Here is a 27,559-nt window from a genome sequence, read left to right on the forward strand (position 1 = left end):
CTTGGCTTCTGCAGCTCACTCCCCAACACCTATTCTGTGGAAGTCTCTCAGTGTGATTTGTGTCATGTTCCTTGTGCCCCTCTGGGCTTTCTTTTGCTTCCCTTCCCCTATCCTGTCACCTACCTCTAGCCTTTATCCAAGCTTCAGTCTTCAGCATTTCAGTCTCCTCTTTGTACCGCCTCCCTGGCGGAGCCCGTTCGGTCCTGTGGCTTTGTTTACCTCCTCGATGCCGACAGCTCCCGAGTCAGGAATTCTTAACGTAGCCCTTTCGTGCCTGATAGCCGATTAAACTTCCCTAGTCGTGCTTCTTCGGAAGTTTCTTATCTTTGTTCATTCTGCCCACCTCTTGCTTTTGGTCTTGGTCGAGGCCTTTGTTCCCTGATGCCAGAATTGCTCCGACAGCCTCCTATTCAGTTGGCTGGACCCAAGTCTCTTCTTTCTAGCCCACTCCGCACAATACCTGATGGTGAACTTCTGTCGTTTTTTTCATTATATTAATGCAATTCGGTCCAAGATTAATTTTAATATGTCAACACATATTTATAGAATGCTTACACTGCACAAGACACTATGCCGGGTGCTGGGGACATAGAGGTGAAGAAGACATAGGGGTCCCATGTTTTTGTGGACCTTATATTCTAATGCAGGGAGACAAGCAATTATTAGTTGGATGAGCTTCATGGAAGAAATGATGTTAAAGAAGAGGTGGGTGGTCAACTGTTCCAAGCAGAGGTGACAGTGTGTTCAGAAGTCTTGACATAGGAAGGAATTTGACGTCTTCAAAGAACACAGAGAAGCTTAGGATGGCGTTAGAGGGAGGGGGGCTCTGGGAGACAATAGTGATGTTAGAGAGGTAAGGAGGGGTCAGATCTTACAAGGGTCTTAGAAACTATATTAAAGAATTTAGATCTTATTAGAGGAGCCATAGGAAGTTCAGGGAGTTTAAACAAGGGACTAATGTGATTGTATCATTCTTCTAATTAAATGTTTGCTTATTTTTGAGAGAGAGAGAGAAAGAGCGACCAGGGGAGGGGCAGAGAGAGAGAGAGAGAGGATCTGAAGCAGGCTCCGTGCTGACAGCAGAGAGCCTGATGAGGGGCTTGAACTCATGAACCGTGAGATCACGACCTGAGCTGAAGCCGGACACTCAACCGACTGAGCCACCCAGGTGCCCGTCATTCTTCTAATTAGAAAACTTTAATAGTGACATATGTCCTTGTCTATCAAGGGTAAACTGACCTTGGGGGTTGGGCCCCTGTTCTGCCTACTCAGTGTATTTTCTAAGCCTCCTCCAGACTGTCTGAGCATGGAATTGGAATCTCCTTGAGAACAGGGACTATGTCTTATGCCTATTTTGTATCCTTCATTGTGCAAAGCACATGTTTCTTCTTGACTTGTGTAGAGCGTGAAAGAGAGGAGATACAATTATGGCGTGATGTTTCCATATCTTTTTTAAAAATTACATCATAGGGATGAGAAACCTCCCGGGTAAATTCTGGTTATCGTTCGTATCAGAAAAAACATTAGTAAAATTATGAAGTGTGTTTTTGACGTCTATTTTCTAGAATTGTTTTGTAAGAATCCCTGTCTGCTCACAGACCTGTAAATGGCATCTCCTTACATTTCATCATCATATAGTTTTTTCCTGTTGAATTGCTTTTATTTTTTCATTATCATTGTATCTTGAGGTTCACGGCAGGAAGCAGGTCTTATTGTCTATGTTCATGTTGTTTCACTTTTGAGGAAGGCATCCTCAATTAAATCATTAGTCTTGAGAATATAGATGTACACAAGAGTACGGTTATTAATTGCTGATTACTCTTTCTTGCTGTAGACACATGCTTCTGAAAGTGATTTTTTTATTAAAAAAATTTGTTTCTAATGTTTATTTATTTTTGACAGAGAGAGAGAGAGAGAGAGAGAGAGAGAGAGAGAGAACGTGAGCGGGGGAGGGGCAGAGAGAGAGGGAGACACACTCCGAAGCAGGCTCCAGGCTCCGAGCTGGCAGCACAGAGCCCAACGCGGGGCTCAAACTCACAAACCGCGAGATCATGACCCGAGCGGAAGTCGGATGCTCAACCGACTGAGCCACCCAGGCGCCCCTGAAAGTGATTTTTTTTGAATGGCAACTTGGAAATTAGCAGTGTCCACTCATGGTAAAAAATGCTGAGGAGTTTCACACTTATTTAGAATAATTATGCATTCATCCGAAGCTATTCCTTGCGATCACCACATTTATCTTTGGTATTTGGATTCATCTGTGTCATCACAGCAGAAGGCTAGGACTTCACAGCTGTCATCTTTTAATATTGAGTATTGTGACTCTAGGGAAGACTCTTTATACACTAAGTCTATTTCCATGTTGCTACAAATCCTTTATTTTTATTTATTTATGTATTTATTATTTTATGTTATTTATTTTTTAATTTTTTAAACATGTTTATTTGTTTTTGAGAAAGAGAGAGACAGTGTGAGCAAGGGAGGGGGGCAGAGGGAGGGAGACACAGAATCGGAAGCAGGCTCCAGGCCCTGAGCTGATGCGGGGCTCAAACTCACAAACCGTGAGATCATGACCTGAGCTGAAGTCGGACGCTTAACCGACTGAGCCACCCAGGCGCCCCTATTATTTTAATTTTTATTTATTTATTTATCTATTTATCTATTTATTTATTTATTTATTTTAAAGTTTATTTATTTTTGAGACAGAGAGAGACAGAGCATGAACGGGGGAGGGGCAGAGAGAGAAAGAGAGCCATCAGCCCAGAGCCCGACACGGGGCTCGAACTCACGGACCGCGAGATCATGACCTGAGCTGAAGTCGGACGCTTAACCGACTGAGCCACCCAGGCGCCCCTATTATTTTAATTTTTAAAGTGTTTTATTTATTTTTGAGAGAATGCAAGCAGGAGAGGGGCAGGGAGAGGGGGACAGAGGATCCAAAGTGGTCTCCGTGCTGACAGCAGTGAGCCCGATGTAGGTCTTGAACTCATGAACTGTGAGATTACGACCTGAGCCGAACTTAGGCCCTCAACCGACTGAGCCACCCAGGTGCCCCTTTATTTATTTTTTAAAAATGTATTTATTTAAGTAATCTCTACATCCAACATGGGCCTCAAACTCATGACCCTGAGATCAAGAGTCACACAGTCTACTGACTGAGCCAGCCAGGCACCCCAAATAAGTTAAAGGCTTAAGAAAATGAATTGAAATAATAGATTTTTATATTGATAGGAAGGACAGAAGATCACAATAACCAATTAAGATCTAACCTTAGGATTCCTTCTCTAAAAGTCTATAGTGCTATGTTGTATTATAATGTATAGCCTAATGTAAACCTGGCTTCCATGGATATTGTGTAGTAAATGAAATATTTTATGTGATGATGTATATTTTAAGCAAGCAATGAAAAATGCTTTCATTTAGCCACAATCTATTATTCAGCCATTGAGAGCAGTGGTTCTCAACTAGGGGTGAATTTGCCCCTAGGGAACATTTAGCAATATCTGGAGACTTTTTTTTTTTAGTTTTTTAAAAATGTTTTTTTATTTTTGAGAGAGAGAGAGAGAGAGAGAGAGAGGAGACAGAGTGAGTGGGGGAGGGGCAGTGAGAGAGTGAGGGAGACACAGAATCTGAAGCAGGCTCCAGGCTCTGAGCTGTCAGTGCAGAGCCCGACATGAGGCTTGAACTCACCGATTGTGAGATCATGACCCGAGCTGAAGTCGGATGCTTCACCGACTGAGCCACCCAGGTGCCCTTGCAGACATTTTTGATTGTCATGACTGGGAGGTTGGTAGTGACATCTAGTGGGTGGGGGCCAGGGATTCTGCTAACCATCCTACTATGTGCAGACCAGCCCTCTACCACAAAGAATTGTCTGGCCCCAAATGCCCAACAGTGCCACTGTTAAGAAACCCTGGTCTAGAGTGAACTATTTCTGAACCTCACTTTTACCTGGGAGTTGATGCTATTTTCAAAAGACAATTTTGATCGTCTCAGGAATCAAGATTATGTTTAGAATCTGAGACTCCGAACCACCAATCACTGTGCGGTGTTGAAGCCAGTGTGGCACAAGGAGCGTTTGAGACCCAGAAGAAGTGTCAGCCAGGTGCAGAATGCCTTTCTGGTGGCTTTCTCACTAAGTGTCTGTGCTTTGAATGTATTTCTATTCATTAAAAGAGCCTCACGACGCTCAATATGTTTTGAGAGTTTCTACTGTGTAATAGTTTATCAGTGTAAGATGAAATATCCTGAAGGAAAAGTCCAATTACCTTAACACACAAATGTTAGCTCTAGTGGGCCTTTTGTATTTTACGACACCAAGTTGTCTCCGCCTTATTAAAGTTTTCGGCTCTAAAGGCCAAAAAATCAAAAAAAGGGATAAAGACGTATTAATGCTAATTGTTAACTGACAAACAAATATTTATTAAGCTTCTATGGGCTTGGCAATGTGCTAATAGGGAATACGGAAACACAGATCTGAGACTATTTATTTTTTGTTGAGTTGACTATGTACCAACTGTTTGCATATATTTATCTCACTTAATTTTCACCTAATTGTCTAATTATCACGACGTGTTAGGTCATGTAAGTCCCATTGTATGGGTGAGGAAACTGAGACCCAGAGAGATTAAGTGACTTGTTCAAAGTCACTCAGCTAGTACGCGTTGGAGCTATGATTCAGTCAAACCCAGGTTGGTCTGACTCCAAAGTTCATTCTCTTAAATACAACTCTGCATGTCCTCTTCAAGAGAGAGACTCTCCTTGGGCGGAGGCCAAACCAACAACGGAAGAATGCCCACGGACTCTCCTCTGTGGTCCTCTGTTTGGCCAGGTAGATTGCTCTTAATCGGGAGAGCTGATCGGCGCACGTAAGACAATACAATATCGCCCTCGGGAATCCATGATGAAAACAGAGTATCTCAAGTGTTTCCCATGCCCTTTTGACCCTTCTTGCAAAAAAATAGAGGCACAAAAAACAAACAAACAAAAAAACAGAGGCACATTCTTCTAGTTTTTCCTCTGGAATAGTTTCATTACTTCTTCAGTCCCAGCTCATTTTGATTTCAACTTACATTTATGGCCCTAAATGCTAAGTGCTGTAGAAATGAGCAGGACAGAGTCCCGTCGATTCTCAAGGATATTGAAAACTTCTGGCTCCCATTGTTTTTCCCAGCGCAAGTGGTTGCTGGCCTCCTCCAGCTCTGGGCCCCTAGTAGCCGGTATTCCTCTAGTTTGGAAGGGAAGCGTTCCTTTTCCCCGGAGGGAAGCAGAATCTGCATTCTCTGGCGTTCTCGTATTGTGTATTTTACATTCCCTGGCATCTCATACCTGAACTGATGTCTACTCCCTCCACCCCAAGCTTTTTGTGTCCACCTGGTGCTTATTCTTCGAGGTCTTTCTGCACAAAGCAGTTCATGGTCACCTCAACCTGTATTGATCTCCCTAACCTGGAACAATCGGACAGGGTTGGCTTTGAGCTCCAGCTGTATTGCTTATTGGCTGGGTGTTGTGAGGCAAGTCAACGGGCTGTCTGAGCCTCTCTTTCCTCGCAGAGTGGGGAAAATCCTAGTACTTACCTCGGAGACTTCAACTCAATCTGATTGCACATGTAAGCACTTAACCTAGAGCTGAGCATGTAAGTATTTAGGACACAGCAGATAAGCTCATCATTATTAGCATTATTATCATCATTATTGTCATCGTCATGAACTACAAGTTTGGTCGTCTCATTCTCTGGCTTATGTGCCTTCGTTGGCTCCCAGGCGCCTGGCTGATCAAATCCAAACTTCTTAACTCGGCATTCCCTATTTGGCTCTCACCTACTTTTTCTCCTATATGCCGTCTTTGGTGTTCCCTTAATTCGTACTTTTTTTTTAATTTTTGAAAAATATATTCAAAGTTTATTTATTTATTTTTAAGTAATCTCTCTTCCCAACATGGGGCTCAAACTCACGACCCCAAGATCGAGTCGTGTGTGCTTCTGACTGAGCCAGCCAGGCTCCCCAGTGTTCCTTTCGTTCTTTGATGACACATCCTTAATGTCCCAATTCTTCTGCCATGGTTCTCGCTGTTCCTTAACACTGCCGGGGTTTAAGTGTTCCAGGCCTTTATGGGTACTTTTTGCTCGGTCTCAAATAGCTGTCTCCCATCCTCCAATGCCCCTGAGTCCTGCTTTAGAGTATCTTCTCTGTGATGCCCTCTCCAAATTCTTGCCATTCATTCAAGAAGTATATATTGAATACCTACTGTGCGTCAGTCCTTAGAGGCCGGGACTTTAGCCGTGAGCAAAACTTTATATAACGGGATAAAAATCTCTACCCTCGTGGAGCTTACATTGCTATGCAGTTCATTCAAACGGTTCAGTTTAACAAACGAGTGTTGTCTGCCTACAACGTGTTCAGCACTATGCTAAGCACTGGGGGTACAAAACTGAGCAAGGCTTAACCCCTAGCCTCACGGCTATAGTCTGGAGAGAGAAGACCTCCAAATAGATCACTTCCATGCATTGTGGCAAGGAGCCTAGTAGAGTGAAGCCCAGGCTTTTGTGAAAGCCCCGAACAGGGCCTCCCAGCTCAGGCATAGGTGGTGGGGGGAGCGAAGGAGATCAGAAAAAGTTTTGCTGGAGAAAGTGATAGAGTGGAGTCTTGAGGGAAGACTGAGTCTTAACAGGGTGAAGGGGGAACTGACAGGCTGAGCAAGGCATGGTATGTGGAGATCTATAGGTAACTTTGGGCTGCCGGAGTTTGAAATGTAAGACATGGGTGGGGTGCCTGGGTGGCTCAGTCGGTTGAGCGTCCGACTTCGGCTCAGGTCATGATCTCGCGGTCTGTGGGTTCGAGCCCCGCGTCGGGCTGTATGCTGACAGCTCAGAGCCGGGAGCCTGCTTCGGATTCTGTGTCTCCCTCTCTCTCTGACCCTCCCCTGCTCATGCTCTGTCTCTCTCTCTCTCTCTCTCTCTCTCTCTGTCAAAAATAAATAAACATTAAAAAAAAAAAAAGAAATTTAAGACATGGGATGGTAAGTGGCAAGAACAAGTCCTAAAGAAGTAGGGTAGGGCCCAGTCCTGGAGGGCTTCGTGTGCCAACCCTAAGGAGTTGGAATTTTTATATCCAGTCGTCGTTTTCAAATGTGGGTGTGCATCCCATTCATTTGTGAAAATTATTTAAAACCAATATATCTGATGCCCATGGCCCATCGCACAGTCCTGAATCAGAATCCTTGCTGATGTTTATTTTTAACAGCTTAAAAGCCTTCTCCTACACTCCAGAGTTTGAGTGCTTCTGCTATGGGAAACAATGTAAGGTTTTAAGTAGAGGCATGGTAATCAAAATTGTGCTTTGGAAATCTCACCGTCACTCTGACAGAGTGGAAGATAGATTTGAGAGGGAGAGAGAGAGAAAGAGAGAGATTGGAGGTAGAGACAAGCCGAGAGAGTTTTCTAGATGAGAGACGAAGAGGATGTGGCTGGAGGCCCAGTCGCTGTGCAGTTGGGCAGACGGATGGAGGGGGTGATTCCAAAGGTCATAAGTAGTTGGAACTGGCAGGTCTTGGTGATGTGGATCCACAAGATGTGGATGCAAATGAAGAAGGATTTAACGTGTTGTCTATGTAAGTAGAGATAGGAGTGTGTAGACATCACCTGAGATCAGTCCCTACAAGAGCCCTTGTCTGTCCTTCCCATTGGCCAGCAAGGGCCAGGCCCGGGGAGAGTGCTTCATGAATACTGAATCAAACATGGCTGAAGGGAGTCACGACCCTCAAGACTCTCTTCTCCAAACAAGCTTTCTCTTCATTCCTTCGTGCAACGCACGGTCTTAATTCCAACATGAGGAAAAGCTTTTGTCTGCATGGTTTACTCAGTGCTGCACATTCTTAAATTAATGTGTATTGGAATTTAGCGCCCACCGTGGCTGTGGGAAGACCCTTTAAAGGTTGGTTATATTGAGTAGAATGTGCTAGGACTGCAATTAGGGAAAAGACAAGGGGAAAAATGGGCTTCTCTGCTTGTCTTGGAGTGCCTCATCAAGATTCTGTGGTGAGATTGCCTTTTTCTTATGTATCCCCTGACCTAACGGTAAAAGGTTATGAAGCTTAGAAAGAAACCGGGACATTTCTCGTATTGCTTTAGTACTTTCTCTGACCTGAGGCAAAAGTAGACAGAGACACCGAAGCGATCGTTCTCTCCCTTTTTGGCCCGTCTCTGTTTTTCTACCTTCAAATTGTGCTACACACAATTGACTTGTAGAAAAAAAAAATTAATTTCTCCAGATCCTTTTAAGTTATTTTTTCAATTGTGTGGTTCAGTGACCTTCAGAAGAGAAATTTCCCCACCTCTCTTTATACTTAATTATGTTTGCTTACATATAATGAAGGAAGGTAGGAAGGCAGGCAGGCTAGTCCAGAGGTTCTTTTTTTAAAAAATTTCTTTTAATGTTTATTTATTTTTGAGAAAGAGAGAGAGCACGAGCAGGGGAGGGGCAGAGAGAGCGGGAGACACAGAATCCGAAGCAGGCTCCGGGCTCTGAGCTGTCAGTACAGAGACCGACGCGGGCCTCGAACTCATGAACTGTGAGATCATGACCTGAGCCGAAGTCAGATGCTTCACGGACGGAGCCACCCAGGCGCCCCGCTAGTCCACAGATTCTGAAACCCTGGTTGCATGTTAGAATCACCTGGGGAGGTTTTAAAAATCTTGATACTGAGATTGCATCCCAGATCAATTAAATCAGAATCTCTGGGGGTTGTGACCCAGGCGTTAGTAGTTGTTAAATCTCCCTAGATGATTCCAGGGTACAGGCAATCTTGAGTCCTACTACACTAGTCAAATAAGCCCCATGTGACCATATTTTTCAATATGAACCTATTTTTCAAATCAGAACATGAACGGCAGCTGTAATTTCTTGTAATTTCTACTCTGACGGGCACGCTCATGTATCTTACCTTTTTCTCTCAGGTCAAGCCTGTTATTTGGGTGGGAATATAACTCCTTTTCACTTAGGAGGAGCAGGAGAGATGGGTAGCTTGTTCTATATCATATAGCTAAGTGCCTGCCCGACTCCGAAGTCAGCTGACTGAGCTCAGTCGACTATCAGAACAGTGTGAGGGTTGCTGGATATTTGTGTCTCGGGTAGGAGACAATTTGGGTATTGTAAGTAGAGCATCAAAAAGTTGAAAATTCATAGACATTTCCGTAGTTTATGGGGATAATATGCAGTAAATTGAAATCAGGAATGTCTTAGATTCGGAGGCATGTGTTAGCTACACATCGTTGTCTCCTGAACCCCTAAAGTTGCTGGATTCAGAAGAGGAAGCTTAAAGTAGGAATAGGTGGATTTGTGTCACTCCGGAGCCCATGGTCTTAGTCACTGTACCATACTGACTGCTGACAAGGAGCTTTGAAGGGAGGGAGGGAAGTGGCATGATAGTATATTGGATGGGAAGTTATTCTGAGCTTGGAGAATGGCAAAGAAAAAGGGACCAGATCCTGCCTAATGCTTTCTGTGGTTAAGATGTTTTCCTAGACGATTGAATTGTCTTGGGGTGCCCCATTAGATTATAGGATCTGGGAAAGAGAACTGTTAGAGTTCTCTTTGATTGAGTCATTGAACCTTAATATCTGAGAATTGCTTTTATAACCCGAACATCAATGAAATCCTATGGTAAAGAAAGATTTGCCCAGGATTGTATCACTGTAAATATAAAGGTATTTTCTTTTGTCCACGCTCTGCTCTATCTGGTCCTTGGGTTTAAGTGTATATACCGTGTCCACACTGGTGAGTTAAGGTCTGGCTTACCTAACACCATATTACAGAGATTGCCCCATGCTGCTTTAAATTTGTCATTTCTTAAAATGTTTCATTTTGAGAGAGAGAGCAAGCAGGGATGGGGCAGAAAGAGAGGGAGAGAGAGAATCGCCAGCAGGCTCCGTGTTGTTATCACAAAGCCCAAGGCGGGACTTGATCTCACAAACCGGGAGATTATGACCTGAGCGACCATCAAGAGTGGGACGCTTAACCAACTGAGCCACCCAGGCACTTTTGACGACTGTCTTATTTCATTGAGCACTTAGTCCAGCATTGAGCTAAGTCACCTATTTGGGGGCATTTGGTTTGTTTTTCATTTTTCAATATCATAAATCATAGTATTATGAATGCCATTTTTGGATGTAATTTTTTTTTCCTTCTATGGGGTCATTTCTTTTAGATAAATCCCCAGAAATGGGATATTTCTCAAGTTTAATAAGACAAAACTTTGATTTATAAAACTAATATAGGGGCGCCTGGATGGCTCAGTTGATTGGGCGTCTGACTTCGGCTCAGGTCATGATCACACACTCTGTGAGTTTGAGCCCCATGTCGGGCTCTGTGCTGACAGCTTGGAGCCTGGAGCCTGCTTCGGATTCTGAGTCTCCCTCCCTCTCTTCCCCTAACCCACTCGCATTCTGTCTCTGTCTCTCTCAAAAATAAAGAAATGTTAAAAAAAAAACACCTAATATATGTCCAGGGTATGCAAGTAAATAATAGATTATTGCCACTTTTGTTACATAGAATGATAACGGTTATTTACATTTTCTAAATCGAAGCAAGTTCTACCAAGTTTATTATATTAGGAACAAGCCTTGGACCTCTTTGTATCCTTTTTGAAGTAGAGAACTTAAGCTACTCCAGCCCTTCTGCTCATCCTCTTTGCTCGGCAAGAGAGCCTGGTGATTTTTTTATTTGATAAGGTACAAGTCTTGAGACTTAGAGAATCAGTGGCCCACCTCAAAACTGACATGCTTTGATTTGCTATAGTGTCTGGTTAACAAGGATCTGTTTTCATTTTCTTTCAGGGACAGTTGGGTTTTTTTCCTGCTTTTGGTTTATTATTAAAATCTACAGTGTGGTGAAAGTGGATTAAAGAACGTACCTAGGGGCTTCCAGGCACATCACCGTGGCTTTGGAATATATACATCTGTATCTAAATGAACATCTATAAATAGATATCACTTAAAAATCTCATTGTCTGGCTTCCGTTTGTATGACACAAAATACTGAGTGTGTGGAAAAAACAGGTTGGGAAACAGGTTTATTCAAAGTCAGACCGTTCTGAAAAGATAGCATAAAAAAGGTTTAATTGAAAGCAATTAGAGCAAGGGAGGCACATTTCCTTACAAAATGAAAGGTGAGCACACTGGCTTTTCAGATGAAATGTTTTTTTTTTCTTTTTCCTTTTTCTTCCTCATTTTGTATACGGCATCAGAACTATTGTCAAATAAATGTTAAATAAAACGTGAATTTTTCTAACGTCAGTGAATTGGACAAACTGTATTCCATTCTTGTAGTTGATCATTTTGTCTGTCTGTCTGTCTATCTATCTATCTATCTATCTCTATGCCCATTGTGGGGTTTGAACTCAGGACCAAGAGTCACGTGCTCTACTGACTAAGCCAGCCAGGTGTCCCTGGATGACCATTTTAAAAATGCACATTGGTTTAGCATATAAAGTTTATGAAATACCAGATACCGCTGTCATATTCCTCAATTAAATCTGCACATTTCTGGTTATTGGTTGTCTTTTTCTGTTTGCTGTCCTTTGGAGGTTGAGAATGTTCAAGTTTGACTTAGCTGTGTGTAGATTAAAAATCTTGGGACTCAATTTTCTTGGATTTATTTGCTTTGACTAAACAATAGTCAGGTGTCATAACTCCCCAAATGTCAGGAATTTGTGTGGCAAATATTCTCCCAGCTTGTCGTTTTGGGGAAGCAGTCATGAAAATCCTACATTTCCTGTGATAAATTTTATTGATAATTATTGGCCTTGTTGGGGAAAACGTTTGAAAACAACGTACACCTATGCTTCAATTCATGAACATTCTCAAAGCCGTCCTTAAGCTGAGGAGTACTTGTTTGTGTGTGTGCGGGGCGGGGGGGGGGGGGGGGGGGGGGGGGGGAGGAATCAAAGAAGTCGGGTTACCCTTGAAGGGGAGATTGAAATTCAGAAGGACAGGGTCAGAGAGTTGCATTCTGAAGGAGAGTTGGGGGGACGTGGAACTCGACTGGTTTCCTCACGGAGGGAGGTAATTCCCGAACCACTAGGATGCCTTTGTCTACATTGAAGGATCAGGGCTCTGATTGGTGGCAAAAATAGGCCTGGGACCTGGAGCTGGCCGGCGAGAGGGGAGGGAGTGGCTACGCAAGGTCAAAGGTGTCTCTTAACAGTGGAATTTTCAGATCCTCTCGACTTTCTTCCATTCAGTCTCAGAATCATAGGCTGAGCCCTGTGAGGAGTAAGTGCAGTTATGAGATTCATTGGAACCAATTCCATTCTCCTCTAAATACTTTGAACTAAGCAGTTGTTATAGTGAGCTTCGGGGGACTCTTCTCCCGCCGGGTTGGCTGCCTGATAGTTTTATTTAAGCTCACAAGCCCTCCTACTTGCATTAATGGTAGTAGTTTGCTCGAAAGGCAAATTTATTAAAAGAATGAGATCCTGCCATTTGTTACGCATGGATGGAGCTAGAGGGTATTATGCTAAGTGAAATAAGTCAGACAGAGGAAGACAAATACCATAGGCTTTCACTCATACGTGGAATCTAAAAAAACAAAACAAATGAACAAATAAAACAGAAACAGACTCACGGATGCGGAGAACAAACTGGTGGTCGCCAGAGGGTAGGGGTGTGGGGGGATGGGCAAAATAGGCAAAGGGGATTAAGAGGTACGCACTTCCAGTTGTAAAATAAGTCACGGAGATGAAAAGTGCAGCAAAGAGAATACCATCAATAATATCGTAATAATGTTGTGTGGTGACCGACGGTGACTATACCCACCGTGGTGAGCGGTGAGTAACGTATAGAATCGTCGAGTCACTACGTCGTACACCTGAAACTAATATAACACTCTAAGTCAACTATGCTTCAATAATAAGGGCTAAAAAGACAAAGAAAGGCAAATTTATTTTTGCAGCAGGAAAAAGTCGCCGCCTAGACAAGGCATTCACAGGCTAAGGTGAAGGTAGCCACATGCGGTTCTCATGGCAGCCATCTCTGAACATCTTGAAATACAATGTGTCAGTCAGTATTTAGCTTGATTTTGGAGTGAAAACTGGAGAAGGGCTCTTCATTTGATTGAAACGGAGATGAATAGTTCCCTGAGCCTCTGCGTGTGGGCCCTGAATGCCACTCGGGAAGCACGAGGCATGCGATTCCTTGAGCTACTGCTGATGAAATGACAGAAGAAGAGCTACGAGTAGGTCAAGCACGTCAGCTCCAGACGAACTCACGGGCTCTTAAGTTTCAGACATATTTGACTATTTCATCCGTGTCCCGTGTGTACATATTTCATGGTCGGCGTTCGAGGTGTCACCGTTTTCTCACCCTGGGGCTCCAGGGAATATGCACTTGCCCTCTTGTCCCCCAGACCTTGGTGAGCCGCGGTGGCTGTGACCGGATTGGGCCCAGGGAGGTGTTCTAGTCCTGACTGGCGGGGCACCGGGGGGGTCAGGAGCCCAGTGGGGGGTGACCCGGGTGCTGGGCAGTACTGTTTCCTGAAAATGAAGGCTATTCCCTGCCCCGCCCCCCCCCAACCTCATTGCCTTGGGAATAAAGACGGGCACTGGTAGCCCCACAGGCCACCGGCTCTTTCTCCACTCTGCCCACCCCACCCTCACTTTGACATCCTTTTCATTCATAGAGGGCTAGGCACCCGCCCCTCTTCCGGCAAGCCCATCGGGACGGCTCCCCCGTCCCATTGCATACTTCTTGTATCGGGATAGCACAATAGGAAATCTCAGAGCCCCCGTCTTTCATTCTGTGTAATACAGTTAGTTCATCCCGCGTCTTCCCTTGCAGCGAAAGAGGAGGCACGAACAGCTGGTTGTGTCTCCCTCGCTGTCTTCCCACATAATGACCAGATACGCACGTTAAAATTAGACTTTATTTAGCATATTTAAGAAGAATACCAAGGACAGATTAACAGCACCTATTTAAAAAACACAAACATTACTCAATAATAATTAGTTAAGCCACAAACATCAAACTCTCTGCCTTCCCCAAGCAGGAGTCCATTATTCCTGTCCAGCAAAAAAAAAAAAAAAAAAAAAAAAAAAAATGCATGGTAACCATTTTAGAAACGATCCAATTTAAGCCAACCAATATATGAAACCTTGTCCTTGGGCAGAGTCTCTGAGACACTGGTCCGTGTAACAGTATTGATTTATGAATTTGACTGGGGTGTGACGGGGTTTCTCTTCTTGCCGGGTGAGGAGGACAAAGCCCCACCCCTTTTGTGCACCTGAAGGTAAGTTGTGCCAATGGGAACCTGGCCCCAGGATTGTAGTTTGGCAATCCTTTGAAAAGGCACTTTTAAATGACAAATTTTGGGGGGAAAAGGAAAAGGAACATTTTAAATTCAAGATTTAAAATACTAAGGAGAACTGTTTGTTGACTAAATGAAGATTTCTATTGTTTTCAGTCTCAAAGTAGCACATACAATTTGGTATTAAAGGCAGTTTGAGAAATTATTCAGTGAGGGTATCCATATATACACAGTTTTCTAGTTTTAATATTTTTGTTCTTAAAATATAATAAACTCATGGTTCTCTCTTTTTGTCTGACGCAAACGCTGTCGATACACGATTGTGATATTCTCAAACACCTTAGCTGTGACCCCTGGAGGAGTCCCACTACTTTATTTACCCACCCGTGCTCTGTCTTCTGTCTCAGGTGACCGACCAAAGAAAAAAACCAGAGCAGCCTTTTTCTGGTTTGGGCGCTGCTCTAGGGGGCGGGGAGGGGTACGATATAGACCTGCTAAATGCAAATCCTGTCGGTTCACGGTATTTTTTTTTTTTTTAATCCTGCTAACAGGACTCCAACAGCCTATCGGGGGTCTTTGCTCTTTGAGGGGGAAAGGATTGTCTTCTCGGATTCTGCATTCTATACGTTCAACTCGTGGACGACAGGCATACCAGTGCCAAGAGTGTCGTGGAGAACTGCCAGCGGGGACTTCAGCCGAGATGATTAATTCGCATTAGTGACCAATTGTACCAGAATGAGTTCTCACCTGTCAGAGACTCTACCAGGGGCTTGAGGAATTAAAGGCACCGTTACCTGCTACCCCACCTTGGAGCCATGTTATACAGCCTGTAGTATACACTTTAAAAATGAAATTTTACAAACGAATGTACTACGTTCTACTTCAGAAACGGACCAAGGTGTGGGTCACACAGAGAATTCCGCATGCACTTGATTAACGTTACATGTACATCTACCCATTTTCGAGGGTGACACTATCTACGAACACAGAAGATCTAATATCTAGCACCTTATCTCCAAGAACACTGGTATTATATATACAGTTACAGCTTACAATTCGGAGAACTACTACAGAGAGAAATACACCACCGAAACGGACAAAAATATCAAATTTTTAACATCAGAGTTGTAACACGGATGCAGCGGGGGTGGGGGGTGGGGGGGTGGAATCCGCTCAACTTTAAAGCACCGAACCGAAACCAGTCTCGTTTTTGGAATAAGGGAGATCCGGTAATGAACCCTCAGACACGGCGAGCCTCTGGCGAGTGTGGAAATGATGCGGTCTCCTCTTGGTGTGTGTGTGCTTTGGGATCGAAGAGCTTTGGGAGGTGACGGTGGGAACGTCTGACTCCCGTTGGCAACCTTTGTCTACCTCGAGGGTGCCTACTCTACTTACCAAAGAGCGGTGAACTTGCCGGTGACGCGGCAATCAGTGGTCAAGTTCTGCAGATTGTGGCTTTCCTACTTCTGCCTCCAGCCAGTCTTGCTGCTTTTAGCAGAAGACTGCTGCCAGCAGGCAGGGCACGGGCCGTAGAGGAAGAGAGCGTTTGGAAGTAACTGGAAAGAATTTATGACAAGGGCTTCCATTCTTTCTACGTTTTCGGCAGCGGCCTGTCTCCTTATGCCTAAGCTGGGAGGGGCTTCGAGGGGGGTCAAGAGCACCTGTCCGGCCCGCAGAAAACGAGAGGGACAGAGATAAGGAGGGACAGGGTTAAAAGCCATGACTGACCAGCTTTTCTCTCCTTATCTTGGTAACTGGCTGGCAGCCAACTGTTCCTTTAATCTTTCGTCTGCTCTAGGAGGAAAAGACGGTTTGCTTTAGAGAAGCCTCTCCTGACGGCATGGGTTTTGTCTTAAAGAGCAATACAGCAAAAAAACATGACGAGGGGAAAACACTTCTTTTGGTTTTTTTTGTCCTCAAAATGTGGGCGAAGCCTTCCTCCCAACCACCTCGGAGGCTTCGATTTGGGGGCTCTCCAACTACCAGGTGATACAGGATTCTTCTCTTCCAAATGGTGTATCTCAGACATTTTTAAGAGCATCTTGGCAAAGTCTAAGAAAGAACGCCTAGTTTAATCTCGTACGTTATTCCTTAAGGTGGTACGAAAACAAAACCTTCTGAAGTAACTTCAGCTCGATTGGCTAATTACGTATCAAGTAAGGCAACGCTAGGCACCTTGTAATTTTATCGGTAAGGGATTTTTTTAGTGTTCTGTGGGGTTTTTTTTCTGAAATAAGTGGACGGTGGTCCACAGGATTGAATGTGCCCCCGAAGATGGGTGGTAGTGGGTGCTTTTCTGGGTAAGAAACAAGGTGCCTACCTCCTAAATGATAAAATGGCCCTTTTCCTTACGTCGGATTTGAAGTTGATATCCCGTCATCTCTAAATTGTATTGGACGGAAACATGCCTTTAACTGCTGGCCACTCCTATCCTTCACTTCTCTCCTTCCCTGCTTCCTCGGGCCCCCGGGGTCCCTTGGAGAATGTGCCAGCTCTGGGTGCCCGAGGAGGAGGGGACGCATGGGAGGGGGTGAGCCCACCGAGCGCCAGGCAAGGGGGAGGGGGAGTGAGGCAGGTGGAGGCAGGGGTGTGATGGGCAAGAGGGAGGCAGGGAGCTGGCAGTGCAGAGGACTTCCCAGCAGGTGCCGTCGGCGGTGCCTTCGAGAAGATGGACCCTTGCATCATAGGAGCCCTGGGCTTGTTCCTTATTACCGCCTTCCCAAGCTTGTTGAAATTGGTACGTTAGCGAGAGCACCTGCGGCTCCTTGGCAAAACTAGATGCTTTATTATTTTTAAATAAGGAAATCATTAAGTTGGAAATCACATCATTTCAAAGTCTGGTTCGTCTGGCCCCTGTACTTTAATGGGATTTTTACTGCACATATGAAGTGGCCTTGGCAAAAGAATACATCCTTTAGAAACATTTAGGGAGAGCTATTGCACATGAGGATGTGTGAGGCTGATGATGACTTTTTTGTGTGTGTTTCCAGAGTTTTAAATGACAAAAGAGTATGTGCGGTAAAACCTCATTAAGTTGATAGTGTTTTATTCGAAATGGCACAAAATTGGAAGCAGTTGCTATCTCGAGCTAACTAGAGGCCCCACTGTTCATTAAGCAGAAAATGTCAGCAAAGCAGAGCGCTCTCGATTCGAAGGTCCTCTTTTCCAGTCTATTTTCAAAAGGTTTTCACCTTTGAAAAATCCAATTTGCCATAAGAACAGACAGTGACTAAAACAGGGAAGAGAGGAGCTCTGAGAAGGAAGTTGGCGAGTGCTGGCGCCCTGGAGAATGTTGTGTGTGCTGTTAAATGAACTTACCACGCTCGTACAGGTTCTGGTTCCATTCTGATTTGGGATTTTGGCAAGCAATTTTCTCTGATACACTTGGGAGGGGTTGAGCTTTAAAAATAAAACGAGAAGTTCAGTTTCAACATCATATTTGAGGACACTTGCGTTTGAAAGCCTGTCTCCTACCCAGGTAAGCATTCCTACCCACAGGACAGGCCGGAGCTGCTTGGAACTCTTGACCATGACAGACCTCCGAGGCAATACCCCTCCCCCCATAAGAGGATCGCCCACACAGGCTATTTCCGCACCCAGATATCCTCTGAGGACGGGGCAGTGTGAGAATGTGGCAATGAACGGGCGTCATAAATTGACGACCCTGAATTCGCTTCGTACGTTTTGGTGGAAAAATGAACGATAGCGCGAGGGTAAACAGCAGCCCGCGTGTCTTGTCTCAATTGCCACACACTCCAGGTTAATGGGGTCGGAATTAGTAAGTTTATCGTGGTCGTACTGAGTTGACAGGCCAGCTTAATACTGTTCGCATCAATCCCGGCTACTTTCCTAAATCCTGAACGTGGCAAGCCCAAATCTCCAGGCAGACTTATTCACAGCTCAAATAATGCTGCTGTTTACCTCTCCCCCTTGAGAAGCTCGGGTTGGGATCTGTGAGGAGGAAGAGATAAAGAAAATATCAGTGAGCCGGGCATTTACATGGCTGAAGTTTGAGTTCTAATACAGACACGGTAACCGCACAAGAATGAGGCTAAACTCTGAACGTGGCCATCTTTATATACGACCGTCCGACGAACATTTTTCAACCAAATCCTCCCACCTGTGCCTCCACCCATATTAACATTGGATTTCTGCATGAACAGTTGACTGGCCACCAGTCGGCTTTAGTTTGACCTTCAGGACGATCAAAAACACTCTCTTGACCGTTTTGGGGGCCCATGTTATTTGGTCATGTCGACGTGGTCTGGGCCCCCAGGAACACACAGGGATCTCCTGACCCAGAGTGATTTCAGGGTCGGAGATGTGAAAAGCCCTCCCTCTGCACTGACCCTGGGGATAATTTAGATATTGTAACGGTGTTCCCAAAGCAATACATTTCAACAGCAATGATCGGGACACGTCTGACCCGAATGCTTTGAAACTAGGGTTGCTTGAAATAGGTCGGATGCTTGCTAGGTATTGAGAAACCATCCTCTCTGCTATTTCTGACTCTCTTGTATTTCTCTTCCACATCTCCGGGGAGCTTAAGGGCTTTAAGGGAGAGCCACAGGTAGAAAAAACCCATGGGTGTGCCTGGAGGAAGAAAAATGTTTATTCTGCCTCGCTTGCTCCCCACGTGGAGGTCACGTTTCTGGTCTACGATCCCCTTGACACAAAAGAGATTTCTAATGGGCACGTCACTCTCGATCGGGAGTGTGAGTCTGAGAAACTTTTGGCCACTCCTAGTTACATTTCTTTTTTTTTTCTGGAAAAATCTGTTTGACCGAAAAGGCCTCTGGGACTGGCAGAGGAGATGTGGAAGATTCTGACGGGCATCCCAATTCGACCACAAGAGGGACATTACAAAGTAGTGGCGTGATTCCTGTCCCACCGTGGCTCAAATAGGAGACAGAACAAACACCGTTTTAGTGTCAACTGACAATTTTCCATGCGTATGGAATGACCTTGGTCCCAGCCCATGCACAAACCCAGGGTTTTACAGAAAAAGAAAACAGCCAACTGTTTAGCCTCATGGATGTGTGTTATTTCTCTAACTGTTCCCTTGGACCGGCTTCCCATTTCGAACATGCCCTGATGTCCTCTTCTACTTCTCTGGGTCCCTTGAGAGGATCTGGGAACCTTCTTCGTATCTTCAACACACGACGCCCTTTGTCTTAGGTTCCAAAACAGTCTTTGCACCGGACTGTGGGTCTCTTCAGTTTACAACACTGATCAGTCAGTCGGGTTCTGCTTCTTGGGCTCCAGGAACGATTTGGTCCACTGCTTTTCTTTCAGTTGAACCTAGGCTGTAGCTCTCACCCATAATCTCTTGACCCGAGGGCCTAAAAGTCCCCAGGTTCACAGGCGTCATCTTCCTCTTCCTTTTCCCTCAGAGCAAAAGCTGGGACGTTGTAGCTCTGGGGAGACAGATCGAGGACCCAAGTGGATAGCCCTTGTTGCCTTAAGAAATTTAGAGCCTAATAATTTGGGGCGCGAAATTTCAGTCAGAATCCTCAAGTCCGTGCTTTGAGGGGCACACTTTTAAGGGAAAGCTCCAGTTCCTACCTCTTCCGTATATTTATCTGTCTGTCTGTCTGTCTGTCTGTCTATCTCGTGGTGAGAAGGATGTGTGCGACACCTCGGCCTGAAATGGTACGGGTTGGCGTGAGTGGGGCTGTGGGGGGTCCGCGTGAAACAAAGCCGCTCCCGTTTTCCGCACTGTGGACAGTTCAAGGTTTGCCTTCCGGCTAGCTTCAAGGCAAAGTGGCGGAGTCGTGCGAAGGGACGGTCTTGCCTTCGGTCCCTCCCTCTGTGCCGGCTTCTGTTCCCGGCAGGTCCGGGTGGCTGTCTTCTCTCGGGGGCTTTTCCTTGCAGAAGAACTTCTTCAGCATATCCTGGATTTCCTTCCTGATGGTCTTGTGCATGTAGCCGTAGATGTAGGGGTGCATGCAGCACTGCAGGAAGAAAAGCCAGATTATTATGGTGATCACCCACTGGGGCACCTTGGTTTGGACATCCACCCACACGGCCAGAACCGCCAGAAAGCAGTAGGGCCCCAGGGAGAGCACGTAGGAGAAGACGATGAGGAAGATCACTTTCGCAGCCTTGCACTGGTAGCACCTGGGCAGAGGGGGGTCGCCGGTGCTGTTTCGACGACTGGGCGGGAGGCTCTCGGGGATGTTCACTGCCTCCACGTCCTCCTCGCTGAAGTTGAGGTCATCGTCGCCGAACTCCACGTCATCTTCACCCAGGTCGACGTTGCACTGGCTGACCTCCACGCGGCCCTCGTCCGCCTTCACGCTGCCGGCGGGTTGGGGGCCACCGTCCCGGACCTCCTCGCTGCCCGCGGCCGCCACCCTACCGGCACTGGCCTCCGCGCTCTCTTCCTCGGCCTGCACGCCGCCCTCCTCGGCCTTGGCCTCACCTCCGTCCTGGCGCCGGGACGCAGCCCTCCTCTCTCCCTCTTCGTCCTCGTTCTCCACACGATCCTTGGCCCGGACCTCCAAGCTGTGGCTCCTGACGTTGTACAGCAGGGCATGCTGCCGCCGGGCGGCACCGAACACCACGGAGTAGCAGGCAATCATGACGACCAGCGGCAGGATGATGAAGGACACCACGCTGAGAATGGTGTAGCTGGGGCTGGCCCCCCAGATCATGGAGCAGAGGGCGTTGCGCTGGTCAAAGGCAGCCTGGCCCCAGCCGTAGAGAGGGGGGGTGCTCTGCAGGATGGCCACGATCCAGGTGCCGTAGAGGAGCATGTAGCCCCGGCGGGGGGTCATCTTAGCGGGGTAGGAGAGAGGGTGGATGATGGACAGGTAGCGGTCCACGGACACCACCACGATGGTGTTGACACTGGCGAAGGCGAACAGGTGAGTGAGGCTCACCAGCGCGGTGCAGAAGTGGCTGTTGAGGGGCCAGAAGAGAGGCACGGAGGTGGCCACCACCCAGGGGGCCACGAGCGAAATCTGCAGCAGGTCAGTGACCAGGAGGTTGAAGATGAAGCGGTTGGCGACCTGCAGCAGCTGCGGCTTGCGCTGCAACACGAGCGCCAGCACGATGTTGCCGACGAAAGAGGCGGCGAGGAACACGAGCAGCACGCTCGAGCGGATGATGCCGTGGGCCAGGCTGATGGGCATTTTGGACAGGGGCACGCACGTGTGGCTGCTGTTGCTTTCGCGCGTGCTGTTGGCGCAGGTGGACGTCATGGCGACAGAGGGCGGGCGGCGGAGGCGCGCCGGGACCGCACTCAGTGCCTGTGCCGGGGACCAAAGAAAACACGCGGGCCGGGTTAGTCACCCCGCCGAGCGGGGCCGCTTCGGGGACCCCCGCGCCGCGCCAGTCCGCGCGTGACCGCGGCTCGTCTGAACCTCCTCTGCCCCTCCGGGCCCCTCCGCCCCTCCCTCTCGGGGTCTCGGCACCACCCCCACCCCCCCCACCCCCCCCACCCCCTCCCCACCGGCCCCTCAGCGGGCGCGCGCGCGCTGCGCCTCTCTCCCACCGTCTCTCCGTCTCTCCAGCGATCTCTCCCGCCGGCGCATGCGCGCGCGCTGTCTCTGCCTGTTTACGTGTCGCTGTCTCTCTCACCCCAGTGTCCCGCACTAGCGCACTCGTCACGTGTCTCTCGGGGGGTGTGTGTGTGCCGCGTCTCACCGGTTTTCTCCGACTCTCTCGCCCGCCCGTGTCCCGCACGCTGCCTCTCCTTCCCGGTCTCTCGCTAGCACGTGCGCGCTGTCGGTCTCCGTCAGTCTGTCGTGCTCTCTCTTGCCTTTCTGTCTCTCCGTCACTCCCGTCTCTCCCTCCAAGTCTCGGTCAATGTCTCTGACTCAGTCTCCCTCCCCATCGCCCCCCCCCCATCCCCTTTCGGCAGCGCACTCTCTCTGTAGCTGTGTGTGCACGTCTCTCTGTCTCTCACTGCCTTTCTCCCGGCCTTGTCCCCGTCTCTCCCTCCGTCTCTTTCTGCTGCGCTCCCGTCTCTCCCTGTGTCCCTGTCACTGTCTATGTCTCTCGCTAGTGCGTGCGCTCCTCCGTCTTTTCCCAGTGCGGTCTCGTCTCTCCCCGTCTCTCTCAGCCTATCTCCTCGACGATCTCTGTGAGTCCCCGGTGCACCTGTTCACCGTCCCTCGCTGCGTGCGTGTCCCTGTCGGTCTCCGCGTCTCCCCAAGCCTCCCGCTTCCGCGTCTCCGTCCATCTCTTCTCTATCTCTGTCTCCCCCGTGTCTCCCTGCGGTTTCTGTCTCTCCGCGCGCGAAGTTCCGTCTCTGTCGCCGTCCGCCTGTCTCTCGCCGTTGGCTCCAACGATCTACGGCTGTCTCTCCTAGTTGTCCCTGTCTCTCGTTGCTCAGGCTGTCTCGCCAGCGCGTGCGCTTGGAGAATCGGGATCTCTGTCTCTCCCTCTGTCCCCGGGACTCTCGCGGAACACTTTCTTCGTATGTTTCAGCGCGTGTGCGTCTCTGTGGCTCTCCATTTGTCTCCGACGAGCCCTCACCTCGGTTTTTCTCTGTCCCCGATCTCTATCTCTCGCTTGACTATTTTGCCATGGAAACCAGCTGCCGCCCTGGCTACCGCGGGCTCAGGCGGATAAATCTCCTAGTTTCTCAGCGGCACCGCCGCGGCTGGATGCGGGGAGGATGCCTCCCGCGACCCCCTCCCTATTCGGCCCCCTCCCCGAATCCTCCGGTCCTCCCGCGGTCTCTCTCGGCGGCGGCGGCGGCGGCGGCGGCGGCGGCGGGGGGCGGAGGGTGGGTGAGGAGGGGGAGCTCGAGGAAAGCAGGAGAGGAGGCAGGGGTGCCGGGCGACGGGAGAGTCTGAGAGAGGCAGAGCGGGAGACGCTGGGAGGCAGAGAAAGAGAGAGAATGAAAGGAAAAAAAAAACCAAAAAACAAACAAAAAAAAACGAGACCCGGAGAGACAGAAAGAGGATGGGAGACAGAGACGGGATGAGAGCCCACCCAGGGACGCAGAGAAAATGACCGAGAGGAAGAGGGATGGAGACGACGAAATGAGAGAGGCAGCAAGCGAAGGAGAGGCACGGAGAGACAGAGACAGGAAAATCGAGGAAGGGCAGGCTAAGAAAGGGAGGGTGGGGAGCAAGGGGGGAGCGGGAGGCCGCGTGCGAGAAGTGCGAGGCCAAAGGCGAGGGCCGCGGGGCGCACGGGGGGCGCGTGGCGGGGCTGCCGTCGGGGCCGCGGCGGACCGGGCGTCCGGGGCGCCGGAGCGCGGGGTGGGGGCCGCGGCGCCGGGGAGCCGAGCCGGGCCGGGCCGCTTACCTGTTGCTGGCGGAGGCGTCGCGCCGCGGGAGCTGCGTGCCGCTCCCTCGGGGACTCGCCGCGCGCTCGTCCGGGCTGCCTCCCGAGGCGCCGGCGGCGGGGAGCCCGCGGCGGGGCGGCGGGGCGGCGGGGCGCGGGACGCGGCGGGAGCGGGGGCGCCCGAGCCCGCACGTCGTCCGGCCGGCGCGCAGCGCTGCGAAGCTCTGAGCGGCGGCGAGGGCGCGCGGCGTCTTAAGGCGGCGCGGGGCCCTCACCTTGCGGCGCCCCCCTCCCCTCGGCCCCCGCCCGCGCCGGTGACGCACGAGGCCGCGGGCGCCCGGAGGCGCGGGGGCCCGCGGCGGCGGGAGGGGGGAGGGGGAGAGGGGAGGGAGAGGGGCGCGCGCGCGCGCGCGCGCGGCCGCGGACCCCGCTCGGCTACTTCTCGCCCCGCGTCTCCACCCGGGCGGCCCCGAACTCGTCGAGACCTCACAGACTGGGGATTGTCGCCGGGACGGATTTTCGGGCAGACCTGTGCCTCCCTTGCCCCGGATTGCGGGCCGGGCCCCGGCCACAGACCTGTACAGTTCTTCCAAAGAGGCGCAGAAACCCGGTCCCGGGGCCTCGGGCCTCGACCTTTGAAGACCCCCCACCCCCACCCCGCTCCGCTCCCTTCCCCTCCCCCCCCCAAAGTAAGAATTGCCCCCGGGCCCGAGAGAGGAAGGGTGACTTTGATGTCACCAATTTTCCACAGTTTTCTCTGGCTTCCGGCAAGAGCTGAGCGGTAGTTCCTTTCGTGTGGGTTTGGGGAGCCTTTCGTGTGAGAGAAGCCGCTTCATGATCCACGGTATCATTTGATGGAAGTCTGTCTGTAATACAGTCAGCCACCCCCGCCCCCACCCTCCATGCCAGGTAGCGTGGCACTGTGGTAAGCTGTTCACGCAGAGAATGCCGCCGAATCCGCACCTCAGCCTTGTGAGAGTGGTACTGCTATTACCTTCGTTTTATAGAGACAGGAGCCGAAGCCAAGAGAGATTCCCCTACTTGCCCAAGTTCAAGTCAGTGTGGCACCTGCTTTATTAACCAAGACTTTCCGGTCTCCCCCAAACACATACGGGGTGTTTGCTCTGTGCCACGCCTGGGCAGATACCGGGGCATAAGGCATCCCCCCCCCCACACACCTACCAAAAGAAGAAAAAAAGGGAGGGTCAGGCCTGGGAAGGTAGCCGTGTACAGGGGTCATTTGCATCTGGTTCCCGAGGGATGAGGAGACAGTTTTTCTAAGCAGGACCGAAAGGAAAGCATGTTCTGCAAGGAGACGCGCTGGCAGAGATAAGGCTGCAGGAGAGAGCTGGGGGCCAGGAGAGGCAGCAGCGCGGTGAGCTTCAGGAGGTAAGCTGGAAAAATGGGGCAGGAGCCGATCCTGAACGGCCTCGAGTGCCAGTCTGGGGACTGGCGACTGTATCCTGAGATCCCTGGAGGGCTGCTGAGGGTTTGCTTTATGCTGAGCCATCTCGAACGTACAGGGGTGTCATGGGAATAAGAAAATCACCTCCTCCCATGTTCCCACCATCTAGCCTTAACAATGATAAACATTTTGCCATTATCGTTCATTGACGGTTTCTGTGCAGGGTGATGCGATGAGATTGCTGTTTTTCCAGGGTCCTGTAGAAGCGGGACTGGGGTGGGGGTGGGGGAGACACTGAAGGGAGAAAGAGCAGAAAGGAGGCTGTGACAGGGGACCAGCTGGGTCTTGAGACGTCACCCGGAGGGGGCCGAACGGAGACCCACAGAGAGGCAAGATTGACAGCGGTGAGGGAGAAGGGCAAGGAGGTGTTGGAGAGGGCCGACAATGAGCACAAGGTTCTGAGTCGGTGGATGGGCTAGAGAGAGATGCCCCCCCCCCCCCGCCAACTCCTGCACCCCATGCCTTCTGGACAGGGAGACAAGGCAGGTGTCTAATCAGGCTCCAGGACGCTCTTCGGATTTTAAGTCCTACATTTGCTGTAGATCATTTGTCTTTTTTCTGCTAGGCCTGATTTTATCTTCCCAAGGTTGAATGGTATAAACCTGGTCGTTTTTCCTGGAGACAGCTCCCATGATAATCGCTCACAGTTATTAATTCCTAGCCTCACGCTGGCCGTGGTACAGAATCCTGTGAGAAGTGGCCACAGCACAGCCCAGTTCGGTCCATCCTACCCTCTCCTGCTCCTCACTGTGGTCCTGAGAGTTCTCTGGACTGCTGGAATCCGCTGGGGGACAGGGCACAAACCTCTAGGTACATATTAAAGGTGGGTGCCTCAGGGTGGCAGGCTCATGGAGGCTGCAGCTGCCTCCCTGGGGACTAAGCGGGCAGAGGGGGGTGTGGAGGAGCCCGAGCGGGATGAGGCCTCTGGAACAGGCCAGTCGGCCTGCAGGAGACGGCAAGAAAGCCAGGGAAGCTCTGGGAAAGAAATGAAAGGCGCTCTTCTGGACAGGGAGATATTTGAGGGTTGTAAATCCTCAGGTGTCTGGTTCCTCTTATTCCCTCCAGGCGTGAACAGAGTTGGTGTCCTTGAATTTCAAAGGCATTCAAGTATCAGCATCCCAACTGGAGGTATGTGGGGGGCCTTGGAGAATGTGGATTTGGCTTCAGGCCCTGCAGGCTCCGATTCTGATGGCCTTGGAAGAGCCCTTCAACGGACAAGCCTCGTTAGATTCTGGAGAGGTTGTTTGGGACGAGACAGTGAGAGTTTGGGGTGATGGCACAAGAAGCCACCTAGTCCTTTTCCCTACCTTCATAATTCAGTAGCAGCAGAAATCAGCTCGGGATAGTGGTATTAATGAGGTGGGGCTGGAGAGCAGGAAGTTTCTAGAAAGGGGTCTAGGGCCTGATGACAGTCAGACACAGCAACATTGGCCAGCAGCATGCCAGCCTCGTCTTGTTCACCTCATCGGACTGCCCCGATGGATGTAACCAACTGCTGGACGAGGGAAATCGCAGGCCCACAGCCCAGCCAGGTATTGGTTCTAGAAACAATGGAGGTACAAGGGTCCTTGAGTGCCTACCATGTGTCGGGCCCTATGCTTGCTTTATCCTATTTAATCCTTGAGGAAACTCTGCAAGTTACAGATCAATACAGTATTTTTAGAATCCAAGGTATCATTTATCATTAAGAAAGAAAAGCTGCAAATTTAGCTGTCACATCACTCATAGCAATATACCTCTTGATTTCAAAGATGCTAAAGTAAAAAAAAAAATTAAAAATGTGCTTCAGAATCTGTGTGTGATAGTACCGTCCCTGTCCTTACAGAGAAGTTAAATAACTTACCCAAAGCCACACAGCAAGTAAGCGTTGGAGCTGAGAGGTAAAACCTGTTCTGACTCCGACGCGAGGACATTTCCTAGACGGCTTCCTGGAAGGCTCAAGAAGCAAAACAGAAAGGCTCCCAGAGACCCAGCTCAGGAGAAAGTTTGGAATCCAGGTGAGTTGCCAGAACTGTGGGAAGACAAACGCAGTCGCGCTGAAAATGGCTTCTCTTAGTAGGATACATGGCTCCCATAGGTGGTGAAATGACGAGATGAGTTAATCTAAATTCTAAGTCACACTCCTTCTTGCTTAGCGGGTTCGTAATAAGTCAGCGGGGAATGATATATGGTTTCGTTCTGGAGTGCCTGCCCAAGGGGGCGTTTTGAGTTTTTTCATGTTATGAGCTGCTCTGGCATTCACTTTAGGCCATCCCTAGAGGTTGTGTTTGCAAAACCCAGGGGAGATTAAGTACCATCTGGGTGTAGGCTTGGGCAGGACAGAGGTCTGGATTTCAAAGTCACGCCTGTCCGAATCAAATGGTTTGGAAGAGAATATTGGCAGGAAATAACTGGATGGATTAGAGATGAAGGGCAGGAGACCTGATTTCTAGTCCTAATTCTGTGGCTAACTTGCTGTGTGACTTTGAGAAGATCCCCTCCCCTCTCTGATCTCAGTGTTATGAATCTACCAAATGAGGCGAGGGCAGGGTTAGATAATCTCTACGGGTCCTCT

General features: G+C 49.1%; 2 protein-coding genes across 9 annotated transcripts in view; one reads left to right on the plus strand and one right to left on the minus strand.

The window, feature by feature from the left end:
• Positions 1-15,112, plus strand: part of LOC102949390 (transmembrane 9 superfamily member 2-like) — an 88,051-nt gene extending 72,939 nt beyond the window's left edge. For 5 of the 8 annotated variants that reach the window (XM_042974901.1, XM_042974905.1, XM_042974908.1 and 2 more), the window contains one exon: positions 14,849-15,112. In XM_042974901.1, the coding sequence (XP_042830835.1) occupies positions 14,849-15,015 (167 nt within the window). In that variant the 3' untranslated portion in view covers positions 15,016-15,112. Of the gene's footprint in view, positions 1-3,996; positions 4,078-10,831; positions 11,231-14,848 lie in introns of those variants that run through there. The other 3 variants (XM_042974903.1, XM_015544874.2, XM_042974907.1) reach the window with 2 other exon arrangements.
• A 4,791-nt stretch (positions 15,113-19,903) lies between these two features.
• Positions 19,904-23,620, minus strand: GPR101 (G protein-coupled receptor 101). The gene is made up of 2 exons (XM_042975151.1): positions 23,562-23,620; positions 19,904-21,550 (listed from the first exon to the last, which is right to left on the minus strand). Exon 2 carries the CDS (start codon positions 21,500-21,502, stop codon positions 20,051-20,053), a length of 1,452 nt encoding a protein of 483 aa, XP_042831085.1. The 5' UTR covers positions 21,503-21,550; positions 23,562-23,620; the 3' UTR covers positions 19,904-20,050.
• Between the last annotated feature and the right edge of the window lie 3,939 nt (positions 23,621-27,559).

Source organism: Panthera tigris, chromosome X, assembly GCF_018350195.1.
Source record: "Panthera tigris isolate Pti1 chromosome X, P.tigris_Pti1_mat1.1, whole genome shotgun sequence".
Taxonomy (NCBI): domain Eukaryota; kingdom Metazoa; phylum Chordata; class Mammalia; order Carnivora; family Felidae; genus Panthera; species Panthera tigris.